At 44.0% G+C, this 15,483-nt stretch overlaps 1 protein-coding gene across 2 annotated transcripts in view; it reads right to left on the bottom strand.

The window, feature by feature from the left end:
* Window positions 1-5,287: 5,287 nt before the first annotated feature.
* Window positions 5,288-15,483, bottom strand: part of mntb (MAX network transcriptional repressor b) — a 30,029-nt gene continuing 19,833 nt past the window's right edge. For both annotated transcript variants that reach the window (XM_080435763.1, XM_080435764.1), the window contains exons 5-6: window positions 6,838-7,030; window positions 5,288-6,186 (exon numbers count right to left, since the gene is read on the bottom strand). In XM_080435763.1, coding sequence (XP_080291889.1) covers window positions 5,345-6,186; window positions 6,838-7,030 — 1,035 coding nt within the window. In that variant the 3' untranslated portion in view covers window positions 5,288-5,344. The remainder of the gene's footprint in view (window positions 6,187-6,837; window positions 7,031-15,483) is intronic.

Below are 15,483 nucleotides of genomic sequence, written 5' to 3'. Positions count from 1 at the left end.
TTAGTTACCATGAGCTGTGTTTTCTTTTTCTGTTTTTCGATCTTCAAATGCTACAATCTCTTAAAGGGATTGTAGGCGAGTTCACATTTTCTCATACCTTTAACCACTTGAACCCCAGCATCCCTATTGTGAGGGTAACATTAGCCAAAAATTGCCGATCTACAAGCTTGTGACCGTTGTGAGCTTGTAGATCGGCGTATTGGTGTAGACTGAAAAAAGCAGTCCAAGTACAGGTCTCTACACCTACAGGCAGGTGTTTTAGTAGCCTATACAGTCTACCCATTTACTGCAGAAATACAATTCAATGTACAGCATACATAATGAAAATATAATCACTGAATAATTACTAAGGTGTTTAACAAAGATATTTACTTAATGATGATGGCACAACAGGTGAAGAAAAAACTAAGGATAAAGATATTTCTGATTTCTGAGCTCTTGCCATATGCTGCAATCCTGTTGCAAACAACTACACTGATACAACGCTGCCATCTAGTGGCCAGCACAGTACAGTGGCACATTGAATTATCTCTGAAAAATGCATCAGTCATTATTACTGTCTGAAGCTTTGTATGTGATAAAGGTTTTTAGATTTTGTATTTGTAATTTTTTTTTATCTGAATTTCTTTCATCTTGTATGTGTGGTCGTTAACAAACATATGGAAATCAAAAAGAACTTCTATCTATGTTGTAGCTCAGTGGTAGCTCAGTGGTTCTCTAAGTGGGGTCCTTGGGGGGGTTCCAGGAGGTCCCCAGCTAAATGTGTTAATACAGCATCACAGTCCTTTTAACCTCTTTATCCATTTATACGTTGGCCATTCAAAAATAGCAGATCTACGAGCTTGTCCATCTGCTATTTTTGAAAATAGTTGAAAAATATCAAAATCTTTTTTTCTTGGCACAAAAGCTTTTCAGATGGGGGTCCGTGGCCAAGTACATATCAATTTGGGGGTCCTTGGCACGAATACGTTTGAGATCGACTGCTGTAGCTCTAGTAACATGACTTTCTGGGGTTTGCTCATGGTCTAATGTTAAGACATTGAACTGGCTCTCTCTCAGCTGTGTTATTACAAAGAAAGATGTGGATCTTCCAGAGAAAGATTGACGGACAACCATTGTTGTAAATGTAATAAGATTTATTAAGAATCTTTATTATTTCTTCGGCATAACTCTTCAATTATTTTATTTTTTTATATTCATTTAATTGTTATCTTAAACAGTGGACAGTTAATCTAAAAGGCAGCCCAAAAACATACAGGCGATATAGATATATATTTATATATAACTTAAAACTTTCTCCATAGGGAAAACATTGTTTTATATTTAGATATAAAATATCAATGTAGCTTGAGGTCCAATATCCCGCCCACATCATACAGTATCATTGTACATGGTCCCGGAAAAATTAAAGAAAACGTACAAAAAACAAAAGAGCTAAACGGCAATCTACATGCAGAAAACTAAACGGGCATGGGTCAAATTTTGTAAACTACATACACTCAAATGCCTAAACGTGCATACGATCACACATTTACAAAAAAAAGGTACATACAAATATTACAAAACTCAAACTGAATATCAGACATTAGGTTAGCAAGAAAAAAAAAAGTATAATTTTTTGTTTCTTTTCAACTTTTTTTACTCATCTCAGTGGAACTCACAAAAGTGGCCAAAATAAAATAACAAAAAAACAAACGTGACTGTATCTTTTTTCCCATTCATTCATTACGTGTGTATACATTTCGTTGAGGGTTTTATCACAGTGTTGAGGAAGGTGAATACACGAACGTTGCTCATACATACATACGATACACCAAGCACCCGTACATCGCCTCTGTATGAAAATAAAAAGTAAGAGTAAACAAGCCCCATAACCCGGAGGGATGGTCACGTTAGCACCAGCGGGTTGCCTGACAACCAACTAGCCAATCACAGCGTGGCCTTCCTTCCAAGCGATGGAATCTGGACTCTGGACTTTATACGCCATATATAAAGAAACATACCTCGCCCGCAAACGGACGGTACATTGGCGCCGACATGCACAGGGGGTCAAAATGTACAACCAAATTAGAACCATGCATCAGAAACAGCAGGATTAGCTATAGTACAGGATATAAACAGAATATAGTCACATATACATACATATAGAAACAGCAACAAAAAAAAAAAGAAGAAAGAAAAAGGCAAGGGCCAGAAAAGTGTGATTTCATACATTTCATACATAACTGGTGAAAAACAACAAATTAGAATGTGACGGACAGAGAGACAGAAATGTAGTCATGAGTCTAGGCTGGCAAGAGGGCTGTGTGGAGCCATGCACTCAATGTAAACGCACACAAACATTCTCAGGGTTCCTACATTTTCAAAATCCACATTTTTCCATACATTATTTTATTGACTTGTAGATTGATCTGTAGATTTTTACCATGTTCTTTTTTTTTTTTTTTACCCCCAGCGGCAGGGCATAATATGAAGAATAGGTAAACATTGTTTTTCACACATTACATAAGTAACAACTGAGTCGTACATCTGTGGTCGTGCGTACCTGTGCTGATTAAGCCACTTTCAACTTGGCGTCCCTATTTTTTGGCATATCATTACAGGCAACGATTTACAAAAATGATCACTTTTGTTTTTTTAAATCGTATAAAATAGCAGATCTGCAAGTTCACAATGCATCACATTGTGCCACGTTGAGCGCTTGTAGATCTGTTATGTTCAATTTTCATCATATGACGAAGTATATAGGACTTAAGTGGTTAATAGCCTTAACCCCTTACTTTTGTAGACTTGTTTGTGTGCCATTTCTGGGACCTGATCCAGTTCCTGTCCTACACACCACTCAGGGACTTCATTTAGGTACCCTGGCCTGCACAGTGCTTATTTGGTGCCACTAACAGTAGTTGTGTGCTGTGACTATCTGTAGAGGGTGCTATGTTAAGCCATCGTTTTGAAGGTGAATCAAAGCTTATAATTGAACATTTAGCCATGGTGAGCTTCAACTTGTTTTCTCTCTGTGGGATCGATAACCTGGAATCTGGGGGTGGCAATCGTTAAGCACCTGGTGTCTGCTACAAAAAAAAGCATGGAGATACAGGTTAAGGCTGCAACTATCGATTATTTCCTCAGCGATTATTCTACTGATTCTACTTTTTCGATTATTTCGATTTAATAATCGAAATAATTGTTTTTTAAAATAATCGACTAAATCAGTCGACTAATAAGTCTGATTAACCAGCTAAGCCCTATTCTATAAATACTTCATCACACAATGATGTAAAAAATACAGAAAATGTCCGATCTACAATCTCAAGTGTCGCGTCAAAACTTGTAGGCTTGTTAATTCTTTTAATATATTATTATTATTATTATTTTATAATCAATTAAGTCTATTAGTTTGATTAGCTGCTGTACCCCTACATTACAGACCCACTGACGACTATCTTCAGCCTCACTTTGTCAAACACACACCGACTACAACATCTCACCAACACTGAGAGGTGCGCTTTAACCACTTAAAACCCCAGCATTCTTATTGTGGGGAAGGCTTGAACAGAAAATAGCAGATCGACAAACTCACAGAGCTTGTAATTTTAGCGAGAGCTTTCCCCACAATAACCCAAAACAAAAAAAGACACTAGTATTGAGCCCTGAGGGACTCCGGTTACCCATATGGGGTTTAAGTGGTTAAGCTCAATACATACTCCTCCCGACGTCCGAACTTATCTTCGGAAGGGGAGGTGATATAACTACAAATTGACGTTATTCCGAGCTTCGGAAAGGCGGTTTCAGATTTTCCAACGCCGGAAGGAGTATGTATTGGCCTTTTTACCCTCACTGATGACATCGTTGTTATTTCATTTTTTGGGGGGAGGGAGTATGGAACACAGAACAAGTACATACTGCTATCGCCAGAGACTAATCAATCGCTCTCACATACATTTTTCTCCTGAATAGGGCTGGGCAATATGGACAAAAGCAAATATCACAATATTTCTGACCAAATACCTCAACATCAATAGTGTGACAATAATACAGTATCCATTTTTGAGAATTCTTGACAATTTCTGAAATTAAGGCTTAAGTGATTAAAACCCGGAAAAGACTGGAAAAACCCAACCATATTTAGTCTCATATCACAATATTGACATAACATCAATACACCGTATTGCCCAGCCCTACTTAATGAATGAAATAATATTTAAGGTAGATCCTTGATGCCTGAGTGTGAGCGCTGAGCTTATTATGTTAGTGCTTCTGGTTGTACGCTGAGGAAACGTGGGAAGGTATAGTGCGGGGAGGAAGGGAGGAAGAAAGAAGGAGAGAAGGAGGAGGCAAGGTAAGAAAGAGAGGATGGAGGGAAAGATGGAAGGTCCTGTCTAGACAACAGAGATGAGTTTTCACGTGTTGACAGACTATGCCACTCTCTCTGCAGAAACGTCCTGGTTATGTACTTACGTACGCACATGCTCAAACAAATCCCCAAAGATCATCTCTAGGCAATAGGATCTGAAGTCCCTGGTTTCTTTCCAGAAGGTGGCACGCCCGTTTCCTGCTCTGGGTCCCTTTACCCATAGCTTCGTTTGATTGGCTCTGTGATTAGATTTGAACCCGGAAACAGATAGGACACGTTCATAATGCGTTTCTGGTCCAGATCTGCTGCCGAGCCGGTCAAACAAAGCTATGGGGGAAATGAACCGGAACAGTAAACGGGTATGACAGCTTCAGCAAACCTGGGAATACAGCTACGCACAAAGCCTATAAAGCAGTGGTTCTCAAAGGAGGGGTCCGGGGACCCCCAGGGGTTCTTGAGAAGGGTTCCATGGGATCCCTAGCCAGGTTATTGACAGTTAGGAACCAAATGGACCCTTACAGCTCTGTAAGGGCCCGTTATGGTAGACCGTGGTCAAATGCATACCAAACTGGGGGTCCTTGAAATGAAGAAAGTTTGAGAACCACTGCTATAAGGCAGCTCATGGTCTGAAAGTTGGGAGACCAGACGCCAGAGTTCATTTATCTATGGGGGAATGTTCTTGTGTTCTTAACCCATTGATACCTGGAACGCATCTGTGTCACTTTAGATGTCTTTGGCTATTCAAAAATAGCAGATATACAAGCTCATAGCGCGGCACCGAGTGCCGCGCTATGAGCTTGTAGATCTGCTATTTTTGAAAAAAATCTTGAAAAAAAAATCTTGAAAGAAAATGTTTTAGATTTTTTTTTTTCAAAAAGTTTCAAAATTTCAAAACTTTAAAAAAAAACTCAGGTCTTAATGGGTTAAGACAGGACTGAGGCTCATTCAGATGGTTTCACATCCATCCATCCATCCATACGTCCCTCTTTTTCAGGCCAGTTTGAGTGTGCTGACAGGGAAGGGTGGGACTGTCACCATGGTCACAGGGTTGAGGACAGTGGTCTGGCCCACCAGCTGCTGGTGGTGAGGGGCCAACACGGCCGTGGGCTTCCCCAGGGACTGTCCTCCCTGGCTCATCGCGGCCGCCGCCGCCGCGTTCATCTGTGTGGCGGCGTGGACGTGAGGCAGGTGGGTGAAGGTGTGGGTTATGTGGCCCACCACGGTGGGCTGGGACATGGCGACGCCCTGCGGGTACAGCGCCGTCGACAGACGCGGCGGCAGCGGGCCGCCCAGGTGCGCCACGGGGTGCACCGTGATGTGTCCGATGGGCTGCGCCGTGATCGAGTGGTGGTGAGCGGCGGGCGTCACCACCGCGAGCGGGGTCGGGGCGGGAGCGGCCGACACCATGGCCTGAGGGACGACGACGACGGAGGACGAGGACGACGTGGGACCAGGCGAGGGGGCGATGTGCGTCAGGTGCTTGTGATTGGCCGGCGGGGCGTGACTGACGGCCTGGATGACGGAGGCGTGGGAGACGGCCGCGTGGTGGGCGATCACCGTGGGCTGGACCTGCATGGCCGGGGGCGGAGCCAGTGTTACGGTGGAGGCCGGGGGAGGGGCCGGGGCTATGGGCTGAGGGGCGGAGGGGGGGCCTGTCGGGGAGGGCGTGGTCAGGACCCCAGAGAGTGGGAGGGCCGCGTGTTGAATCGACAGGTGAGGGGCCAGGAGGGGCGGGGCCTGTAGGAGGGGGGCGATGGGTTTGGGGAGGGACGGGGGGCGAGGGGCTGAAGACTCGTCCTCCTCAATGTCCTGGTCAAAGTTGTCTTCACCTTCTGTGGAGAGGAAAGGGACCATTAGTCTCACAGGGAAGAGCTTTCTGTAGCAGCATGGTGTGTGTGTGTGTGTGGGTACATGAATTACTATACTGATACATATATATATATATACTATATATACTATATACTGTACTATACTTGTAAGGGCCAAATGTACTCACAAGTATAGTAGAATTTGAGGGAAAAAATCCTGGTCCTCACAAGACAAATGGTTGTTTTATATGTTAAAAAGTTTTTTTACAGTTAGGCTTACAATAAGTAAAGATTCAGGTTAGGATTAGGGTTAGGAATTTAGAAGTTACGTTTGGGGGTTAGGGTTGAAGTTATGACTGATTTATACTTAATTGTGCGCCGGTGTTGTGCACCAAAAATAACAGATCTACAAGCTCACAACTTGTGAGCTTGACTATTTACGGCTGTTGGGTTAGGCTTAAAAATGGCCAAAGATTGTACAAATGGCATTGATAAAATCGCCATCCTAAAAATGTTCACAAGTATAGTAATAATGTGTGTGTGTGTGTGTGTGTGTGTGTGTGTGTGTGTGTGTGTGTGTGTGTGTGTGTGTGTGTGTGTGTGTGTGTGTGTGTGTGTGTGTGTGCGCATGCGTGTGCGTGTGCGTGTGTGTGTGTGTGTGTGTGGTGTGTGTACCTGATGCGGTAGAGGTGGAGGCCTGGTCGTCCTCGGGTTGGACGGTCTGTCTGAGGACGCGGTCTATCTCTGTGATGTCCATACACTGACTCAGCTCTTTCTTCAGCTCGGCCAGGCGCTGCTGCGTGGCGATCTTCTCCCGCGCCAGGCGCTCCATCTCGTGTTCGTACTCCTTCTCCTTACGTTTCAGAGTCTGACACAAACAGAGACATGTACAGTATGTTTCAGAGTCTGACACAAACAGAGACATGTACCGTATGTTTCAGAGTCTGACACAAACAGAGACATGTACAGTATGTTTCAGAGTCTGACACAAACAGAGACATGTACAGTACGTTTCAGAGTCTGACACAAACAGAGACATGTACAGTACGTTTCAGAGTCTGACACAAACAGAGACATGTACAGTATGTTTCAGAGTCTGACACAAACAGAGACATGTACAGTATGTTTCAGAGTCTGACACAAACAGAGACATGTACAGTATGTTTCAGAGTCTGACACAAACAGAGACATGTACAGTATGTTTCAGAGTCTGACACAAACAGAGACATGTACAGTACGTTTCAGAGTCTGACACAAACAGAGACATGTACAGTACGTTTCAGAGTCTGACACAAACAGAGACATGTACAGTACGTTTCAGAGTCTGACACAAACAGAGACATGTAGCGTACAGTATGTTCACCTGCTGCACCCCCCAATCAATGCCTTACTTCAGGCCAAGGACCCCCCTAACTGAGAGAGAGATGAAGCAGGGACCCCCACAACATATTGTATAGAAGTACACGCCTTGCAGTGCGAGGCGCTGTGAGCTTGTAGATCTGCAAAGTTTGGCTAAAGTTCTCTTCAGAATAGGGATGCAATCCTATCAACAAGATTTGGCAGCCCTGTAGTAACTCTGAGGACCCCCTAGGGGGCCCGGACCCGCCCTGTTGAAGACCCCTGATTTACTTATTTAGTTTGATCTGTCTGAACCGTGAATCTGCATGCAGACACTTGCATATAATCATTGGTGCTTATTTAAACAACCTTAGAAATGGCCAAATTCCAGCTAAGTCAGTGATATACTGTAGGAACCAAATGGAGTGTACAAACGGAAATGTTATTATTCAAGGACTTTCAGTAGCATGAGTACAAACGCTGAAAAGACTTTCATTTCAGCCAGCATCCAGTAATACAATAAGATGGAACGGTGAAACAATATCTAGCTGACAGAATGATACACATAATAATAATGAATAAACACCAACGGCCCGTTTCATTGTCTCGGCTCGGCTGTTACTGTCACTGCATTTTCATTGTGTGCTGCTTTTCTGAAGTCTGGTTTTTACAAAGGGTGCCATATGAATTGATAGCATGTACAGAGGTAAGCACATGCATAAATGTATAAACACACACAAACATGAGTCTCCTTTACTGTGGCACTGAGAGAAGCCCCTCCCATTTCCTGGACATCAAGCTGGCGTTATAGATAACTATTTATAAAGTGGAGGTCAGCTGAGTCCAAAGCCTTCCCTACTACTGTGATGTCACTGGTAGAACAAAAAGGGATGCACGCACATCTCCACAAAAATGTGCAGGTGCTGGACTCAAAAATACACACCATAAGAAGAAGAGGAAGTCCGCACACTGTTGATGTTCCAGCGACCACACTTTTATTTAAGAAATAAATCTTAAATAAAATTGTGGTCGCTGGAACATCAACAGTGTGCGGACTTCCTCTTCTTCTTATGATGTCACTGGTAGACCCATCTGTGTCCTAATAACTAATAAGACACAGGTGGGTGTATGGGTGTCATATGGAACAAACAGATGTCAACTTATAGCAAAGCTTTCTCATGGACCAGACACGCGCTGTGGACGGACTTGACAACTGAGAGACAAAATGAGAGAAATTAAGAGAGTTATGCTGCGTTCGCATGGGTAGATACAAAGATACACAGCATATTTGTCGCTCTGTCGCTTTGTATCCGTGTTGCTCAACACGGTCGTTGACGTCATCAAGCGTGCGTCCGTCATCGGAGCTACAGTTGTAGTTTTGTACCTTTGTATCTGGAAGCTGAACCCAGCTCAACTTGAATGTGTAGCTTTCCATCTTTTGTATCTTTTGTAGCGGCTACAAACGTCGGATGTTGCTTTGTACTTCATGTCGCTGGCTTCCATTGAAAATGAATGGTAGACTGTATCTTGGTATCTACCCGTGTGAACGCAGCATAAAGCCTGATTTACACTGGGTTGCGTGCCGATGTTGCACCTGAAAAAAGCTTGTAGATCTGCTATTATTGGTGCACGATACTGGCGCGCAACTAAGTATAAATTTAGCATGTCAGAGAGAAAACTGTGACTAAGCGGAGAGAGACAAAGTGTCAAAGGTCACAGCCTCTCCAGAAAGGGTGAAGCTATTCATCGAATAATCAATTGACCAAACATTTACCAAATCGGTTTAGTGATATGTCATGTTAAAATAACTGATATGTCCACACTAAAATGTGAATACCTGCCTTTGTTACTTACTATAAAATGAAAAGCATGTTTTATGGCTGGTAAACGTTTTCATTTAAGTTCAGATACATTTACGTAATGTTCATTTACTATCAATTTCTACCTTATTCTTCTGTAATTCTATAACCTAAAGTATAGATTGATCAAAACAATACCAGACAGAATAATTTATTATGAAATGTGTTAGTTGCAGCCCTACTTCCTTTGGAGCTCCTGTGAGGGTGTGTGTATGTGTGTGTGTGTGTGTGTGTGTGTGCGTGTGTATGTGGGTGGGTGGGTGTGTGTGTGACCCACTTTGTGTGTGGCTCAGCTGATGCAAGCAGCACACAAAAAACCCAGCGTGTATGCCTGCCTGCCTAAAGACATTAACACAGATTACTGCAGAGGGAGGGGAGGTACGAGTGGGTGACCGGCGGCTGTGGGGACACTGAGCGCCACAAATGAAAAATGGAATCAAAGTACCGCGCGCGACGCGCGTTCGCACTCCCTCAACGCATCGAGTCCATGTAATGGCTGGGCCAGGTACAGGTGTGTGTCTTGGAACTTCCAAGAAGCTAAATATTCTCATATCTCTGCTGTCCGGCCGCAATCAGCTAACTTCAAAACGCTCATTTTTCAAGAAAAAACTAAATATAAGTTTTTCAGGAAATGAAGAAAACCTTATATTTTTTAAACAAAGCAATACTGCCTCATTAAAGTTGATATAGTGACTTTATATATTGTCAGATATTTGCATGTATCATTTATATTATCACCACTTTACCCAAATCCAGCTCAAGTGGAGTTAGGAGTTTTGTCCGAACAGCTGACGCCTGACAATAGCTCCAATCGCAGTGGAGGGAGAGGTTTCAAATGGGGGCTGGGGCTAAGCTGACAATGGATCTCCAAGCTCACAATGCTTCACAACGTGTGAATTAATGTCCTGATGCTTCATGACACTTATTATATAGGCCTACAATAATAAACTTTAAATATTACAATAACTTCTGCAAAGAGGGGTTCACAGAGTTGGAGTTTCAGTAGAACTAGCGAGAGAAATTCTCCTTTCCTGTCACAATGCTCTCCTCATTAAACACTTCATAGATTTTAGAAATAGAATTACTTGTTTTCATAACATTAGCGTCAGTGCTAAGTTTGATAAACAGGTACACTGCATAGTTTTAACAGACTACGGGGGGAAAAACCCTGCGTCGTTACAGTTTGTTTATGTCCGCAGCAGATCTGTCCTCTGTCTGTGTGCGCTCACTGCGTTGTGCTGTGGAACGGCACAGCAGCAGGAGGAGAGGGGGTGGAGTTGCGTGGTTTGACGGACAGTTTGAGGATCCAATGGAGTTGGGAGGTTTTGTCAGAGGCGCTTTTTGATACTTTTCATTGGTTCAAATTATTATTATTTTTTACACAGACATAAAGAGTGTTCAATAGCGTTGATTTATAAAAATAAAAAAAAAGAAGCTGAAAATGGAGTTAGCTGGTTCCCGCCGGACAGCGACGATATCAACCTTCAAGGAAAGGTCTGAACTCAAACGAAGGCCTCGCTATGCAAAAGATGAATGTTTTAGCTCTGGTGTGAAAAGGCAAAAGCCAAATAAGCAATAAGCAAAGCTTTATTTACACAGTCGATGCCGTGTGTAATCAATCCTTGTACGTCCACAACCGTGACTTTTCAGGAATTGGAATAAAGAACCTGTGTTCAAATGGATCAAATGGAGTTATTATTCAGTTACACGTTCTTTTAATACTTTTCATTGGTTAAATATTGATATAACCCACAGACACACTTAAACCACATCACAAGTTACAAGGTGTCACATTGTAAGCTTGTAGATCTGCTGTTTTTTACTACTTTTGCGCTGTCATATGACAGTACGAAATAGGACATTAGTTTATGAAAGAAAAAAACGTGAAAAAGATCAAATATAGACATCCAAGGTTTATGCCCGACGAGCAACAATATGATGGATTCAATTCCCTGCACACAAGTGTCTGATGGAATATGAATGGTGTCTTTTATTGTCCTGCTAGGGAGCGATAAGGAGCAAAAAGGAAGGGAGGATAGAAGACTGGAGGATGGAGAGAACAGGGGGAAGGAAAGAGGAGGGGATTGAATTAAGAGAGAGAGAAAGAGAGGGAGGGGGAGAGAGAGAGAGAGAGACAGAGAGAGAGAGAGAGAGGAAGTGATAGTGAGAAATGAGCCTTTGGGGACACATGTTCCTACTCCAGGCCGCTCAGTCCCGTGAGCAAAGCTGTTTACCTTGGAGCCTCACGTGACGTCTCTCAACACACGAACACACTCCCTGCTACTGCCAACACACACCCAGTCAACTTAAACAACCTCCCTGACGTGTGTGTGTGTGTGTGTGTGTGTGTGTGTGTGTGTGTGTGTGTGTGTGTGTGTGTGTGTGTGTGTGTGTGTGTGTGTGTGTGTGTGTGTGTGTGTGTGTGTACGCTCACACACACATGCATGCATGCCTGTGCACGCATGTGCAGTGGTGGAAAAAGTACTCAAATTATTTACTTAAGTAAAAGTACCAATACTGCAATATAAAAATACTCTGTTACAAGTAAAAGTCCAGAATTCTAAATTTACTTGAGTAAAAGTACAGAAGTTTTGGTGTCAAAATGTACCAAAAGTAAAAGTACTAAAATGTTTGAAAATAGCAGATCTACAAGCTCACAACGCGTCGCATCGCGACGCGTTGTGAGCTTGTAGATCGGCTATTTTCAAATAAAGTGGTTATTGTATGTTTCATAATGTAATAATGTATATCTGCAAAGTAACTAGTAACTAAAGTTTTCAAATAATTGTAGTGGAGTAAAAGTACAATATTTGCCTCTGAGATGTAGTGGAGTAGAAGTAAAAGTATTGGAAATTGGAAATACTCAAGTTAAGTACAAATACCTCAGAATTGCACTTAAGTACAGTACTTAAGTAAATGTACTTAGTTACTTTACACCACTGCGCATGTGTGTGTGTTCTTGCATTTCTAAGATGACAATGAGCAAAATCCTGCACGGTGAACACATTTTGAGCTCACCTCACTGTTTCAGGGTTAGAAATAGCTTTAGGTTAGTGGTTTCTAACCCTGAACTTCCAGATACCTGACTTCATACCTGACGTAAGGCTTAGGTTAAGGTCAGGTATGAATGTGTCGACTGATTCTGCGTTCACACTAGCGGCGACAAAGCATCAGGTTAGAAGTCATTTTCAATGGAGGCCAGTGACACAAAGCTACACACTGACACCCGACACTTGACATTGCGTGACGCGCTACAATTTTATTTTGTTTTTGAGCAGGCTTCAACTTTTTTCCAGCGCTCCGATGACGCAGTGAAGTGTCAATCAATCATGTTTTTCTTTCAACGTTTCCACAATTCCTGCTCCACTCCGTGAATGGAAGAAAAACCCATTCTGGCAATGAACCAGTTAGCTTTTCCATTTAACCCTTTTCATGTATGCAGTTCGCCATAGCAACACTTCAACGCTTTGGTTGTTCTGTAGCTTTTGTCGCCCGCTAGTGTGTACGGCTACACAGCATAAAAGGGTTAGGGAAGGAATGCCGTTCATGGATATCAAAGTACAGTACGTCCCTCAGTAATACAAGTTTTGTGTGTGTGTGTGTGTGTGTGTGTGTGTGTGTGTGTGTGTGTGTGCACACCCACACACACACACACACACACACGTGTACGCTTCTGCAGCAATCCAGACAAGCCTTAAAGGTTGCACGGTGAAGATTCCAAGTTATATTATTCGTCTCTTCAACGAGACACATTACTTTTCTGACACAACCCACGTGTGCTGTGCGACAACTCAGACACAGCACTGCCAATGGACATTGTATTTAACACAAAGCTTCAGTCTTCCAACAGATGTGTCTGGCCAGAACAGGCTTACAATCACATGCACGGGTGTATGTGTGACGCGCGCTGCCATGCAACTAAACAATTAACCACTTAATCCCTCTAGACGTAGTAAACTGGACCCGAGTTGGCTCTGTACCTGGACCGCTTTTTTTCTCTTTGCAAAAAAATGCAGATCTACAAGCTCACAACGCATTATGAACTTGTAGATCTTCTATTTTTGGCAAGTGTTGCCCTCAGAACATGGATGCTGGGGTTCAAGAGGTTAAAAGATCTCCACAGCCTGTTGACAGTGCAGTGGTTCAGACACGCACCTCTGGAACAGCATGTACTCACACCCAACCACAGCCTTTCTACTGTTTCTCTCCTACACTGTCTCCCTCTCAGCGTTCCTGTCTGTCTCTACTACACTGTCTCCCTCTCAGCGTTCCTGTCTGTCTCTACTACACTGTCTCCCTCTCAGTGTTCCTGTCTGTCTCTACTACACTGTCTCCCGCTCAGCGTTCCTGTCTGTCTCTCCTACACTGTCTCCCTCTCAGCGTTCCTGTCTGTCTCTACTACACTGTCTCCCGCTCAGCGTTCCTGTCTGTCTCTCCTACACTGTCTCCCTCTCAGCGTTCCTGTCTGTCTCTACTACACTGTCTCCCTCTCAGTGTTCCTGTCTGTCTCTCCTACACTGTCTCCCTCTCAGTGTTCCTGTCTGTGTCTCCTACACTGTCTCCCTCTCAGCGTTCCTGTCTGTCTCTACTACACTGTCTCCCTCTCAGTGTTCCTGTCTGTCTCTCCTACACTGTCTCCCTCTCAGTGTTCCTGTCTGTGTCTCCTACACTGTCTCCCTCTCAGCTTTCCTACTGTCTGTCTCTCCTACACTGTCTCCCTCTCAGCTTTCCTACTGTCTGTCTCTCCTACAACGTCTCCCTCTCAGTTTTCCCTGCTTTCTTCTCCTACAAAGATTCCCTCTCAGTTTTCCTACCGTCTCTCTCCTACAATGATTCCTTCACAGCTTCCCTGTCGCCTGTCTCCCCTACAAAGTCTCCCTCTCAGTTTTCTGGCATTCTGTCTCTCCAACACTGTCTCCCTCTCAGCCTTGTCTGGATAAAAAGACATAATACAATTATTAAGAATCCCCCTCAGTCCCGCAAATCACCACGGAAACAGCTGCCACCCCCATGGCCGTTTCCGTGGCAACCCCATCCACGAGGAGCCGGCTGCCGGAGCGACGGAACAGAGGAGGGCACGAGGAGACGTCTAATTGGCTGATACCTACGGGGTAATTACGTACAAGGAGCGATCCGATTGGGCGGTTCGCCAGACGGCCGCGTCAGATCACTTTCTCTCACGCTCCTCCTCCTCTCTTAACCACTTAAACCCTCTGTTCTTAGTCAAACGGATCCCGAGTTGCAACAGTACTTGGTGCGCTCTTTTTCCCCCCACTACACCCCCATCTCTTTGCTAAAAAAGAGCCGATCTAAAAGCTCACAATGCGTCGCAAGCTTGTACCGTAGATCTGCTATTTTTGGCAGATGTTCCCCCGAAGGATAGGGACGCTGGGGCTCAAGTGGTTAAACGCCCTTCCCCCTTGCTGTTCTTCTGTGTTCTTCTCCCTGTCGTTCATCCTGCCTCGTCTCTCCACACCTCCCCTCTGTAATAATGCCTAATTTACGCTCCCTTGCACACACACACACACACACCGGTGCTGCAAACGGCAGACCTGCAAGCCCACAACGTGTCGTGGATCCGGCAGGTCTGCTGAGAGCGACACCGTAGTATGAATGGGGCTTAGAAAGGTGCCTGGGGTGTCGTATGGTCCGACAGACCCCACCTTCACTGTGAGAACATATTGCGGTTATTTCTGCCTTATTGGATAGTATGGCACTATCCATCCACAGACTGGAAAGAGGGTAGAGACACTGCATTATGTAGAACACCGTTTCTCAACATCTGGTCTGGGGCCTACCAGAGGTCCAAAACAGACCCTTAACGCTCTGTAATATCTGAGAGGGTACATATGGACCCCGTTTGGGATCCTAATCTACACTGTAAAGTTCTCAGTGTTCATTTGCACTTTATCCCTCTCAGCTTTCCTCTCCTCCCCTCTCTCCCTCTCAGCTTTCCTACCGTCTGTCTCTCCTATATGCTGTCTCCCTCTCAGCTTTCCTACCGTCTGTCTCTCCTATATGCTGTCTCCCTCTCAGCTTTCCTACCGTCTGTCTCTCCTACGCTGTCTCCCTCTCAGCTTTCCTACTGTCTGTCTCTTCTACGCTGTCTCCCTCTCAGCTTTCC

The sequence above is a fragment of the Gymnoscopelus braueri genome (genome assembly GCF_963280865.1).
Source record: "Gymnoscopelus braueri genome assembly, chromosome: 8".
In the NCBI taxonomy this organism is placed as follows: Eukaryota; Metazoa; Chordata; class Actinopteri; order Myctophiformes; family Myctophidae; genus Gymnoscopelus; species Gymnoscopelus braueri.
Note: the sequence above shows the minus strand (reverse complement) of the source record. Positions and strands in the feature narration are given on the sequence as shown.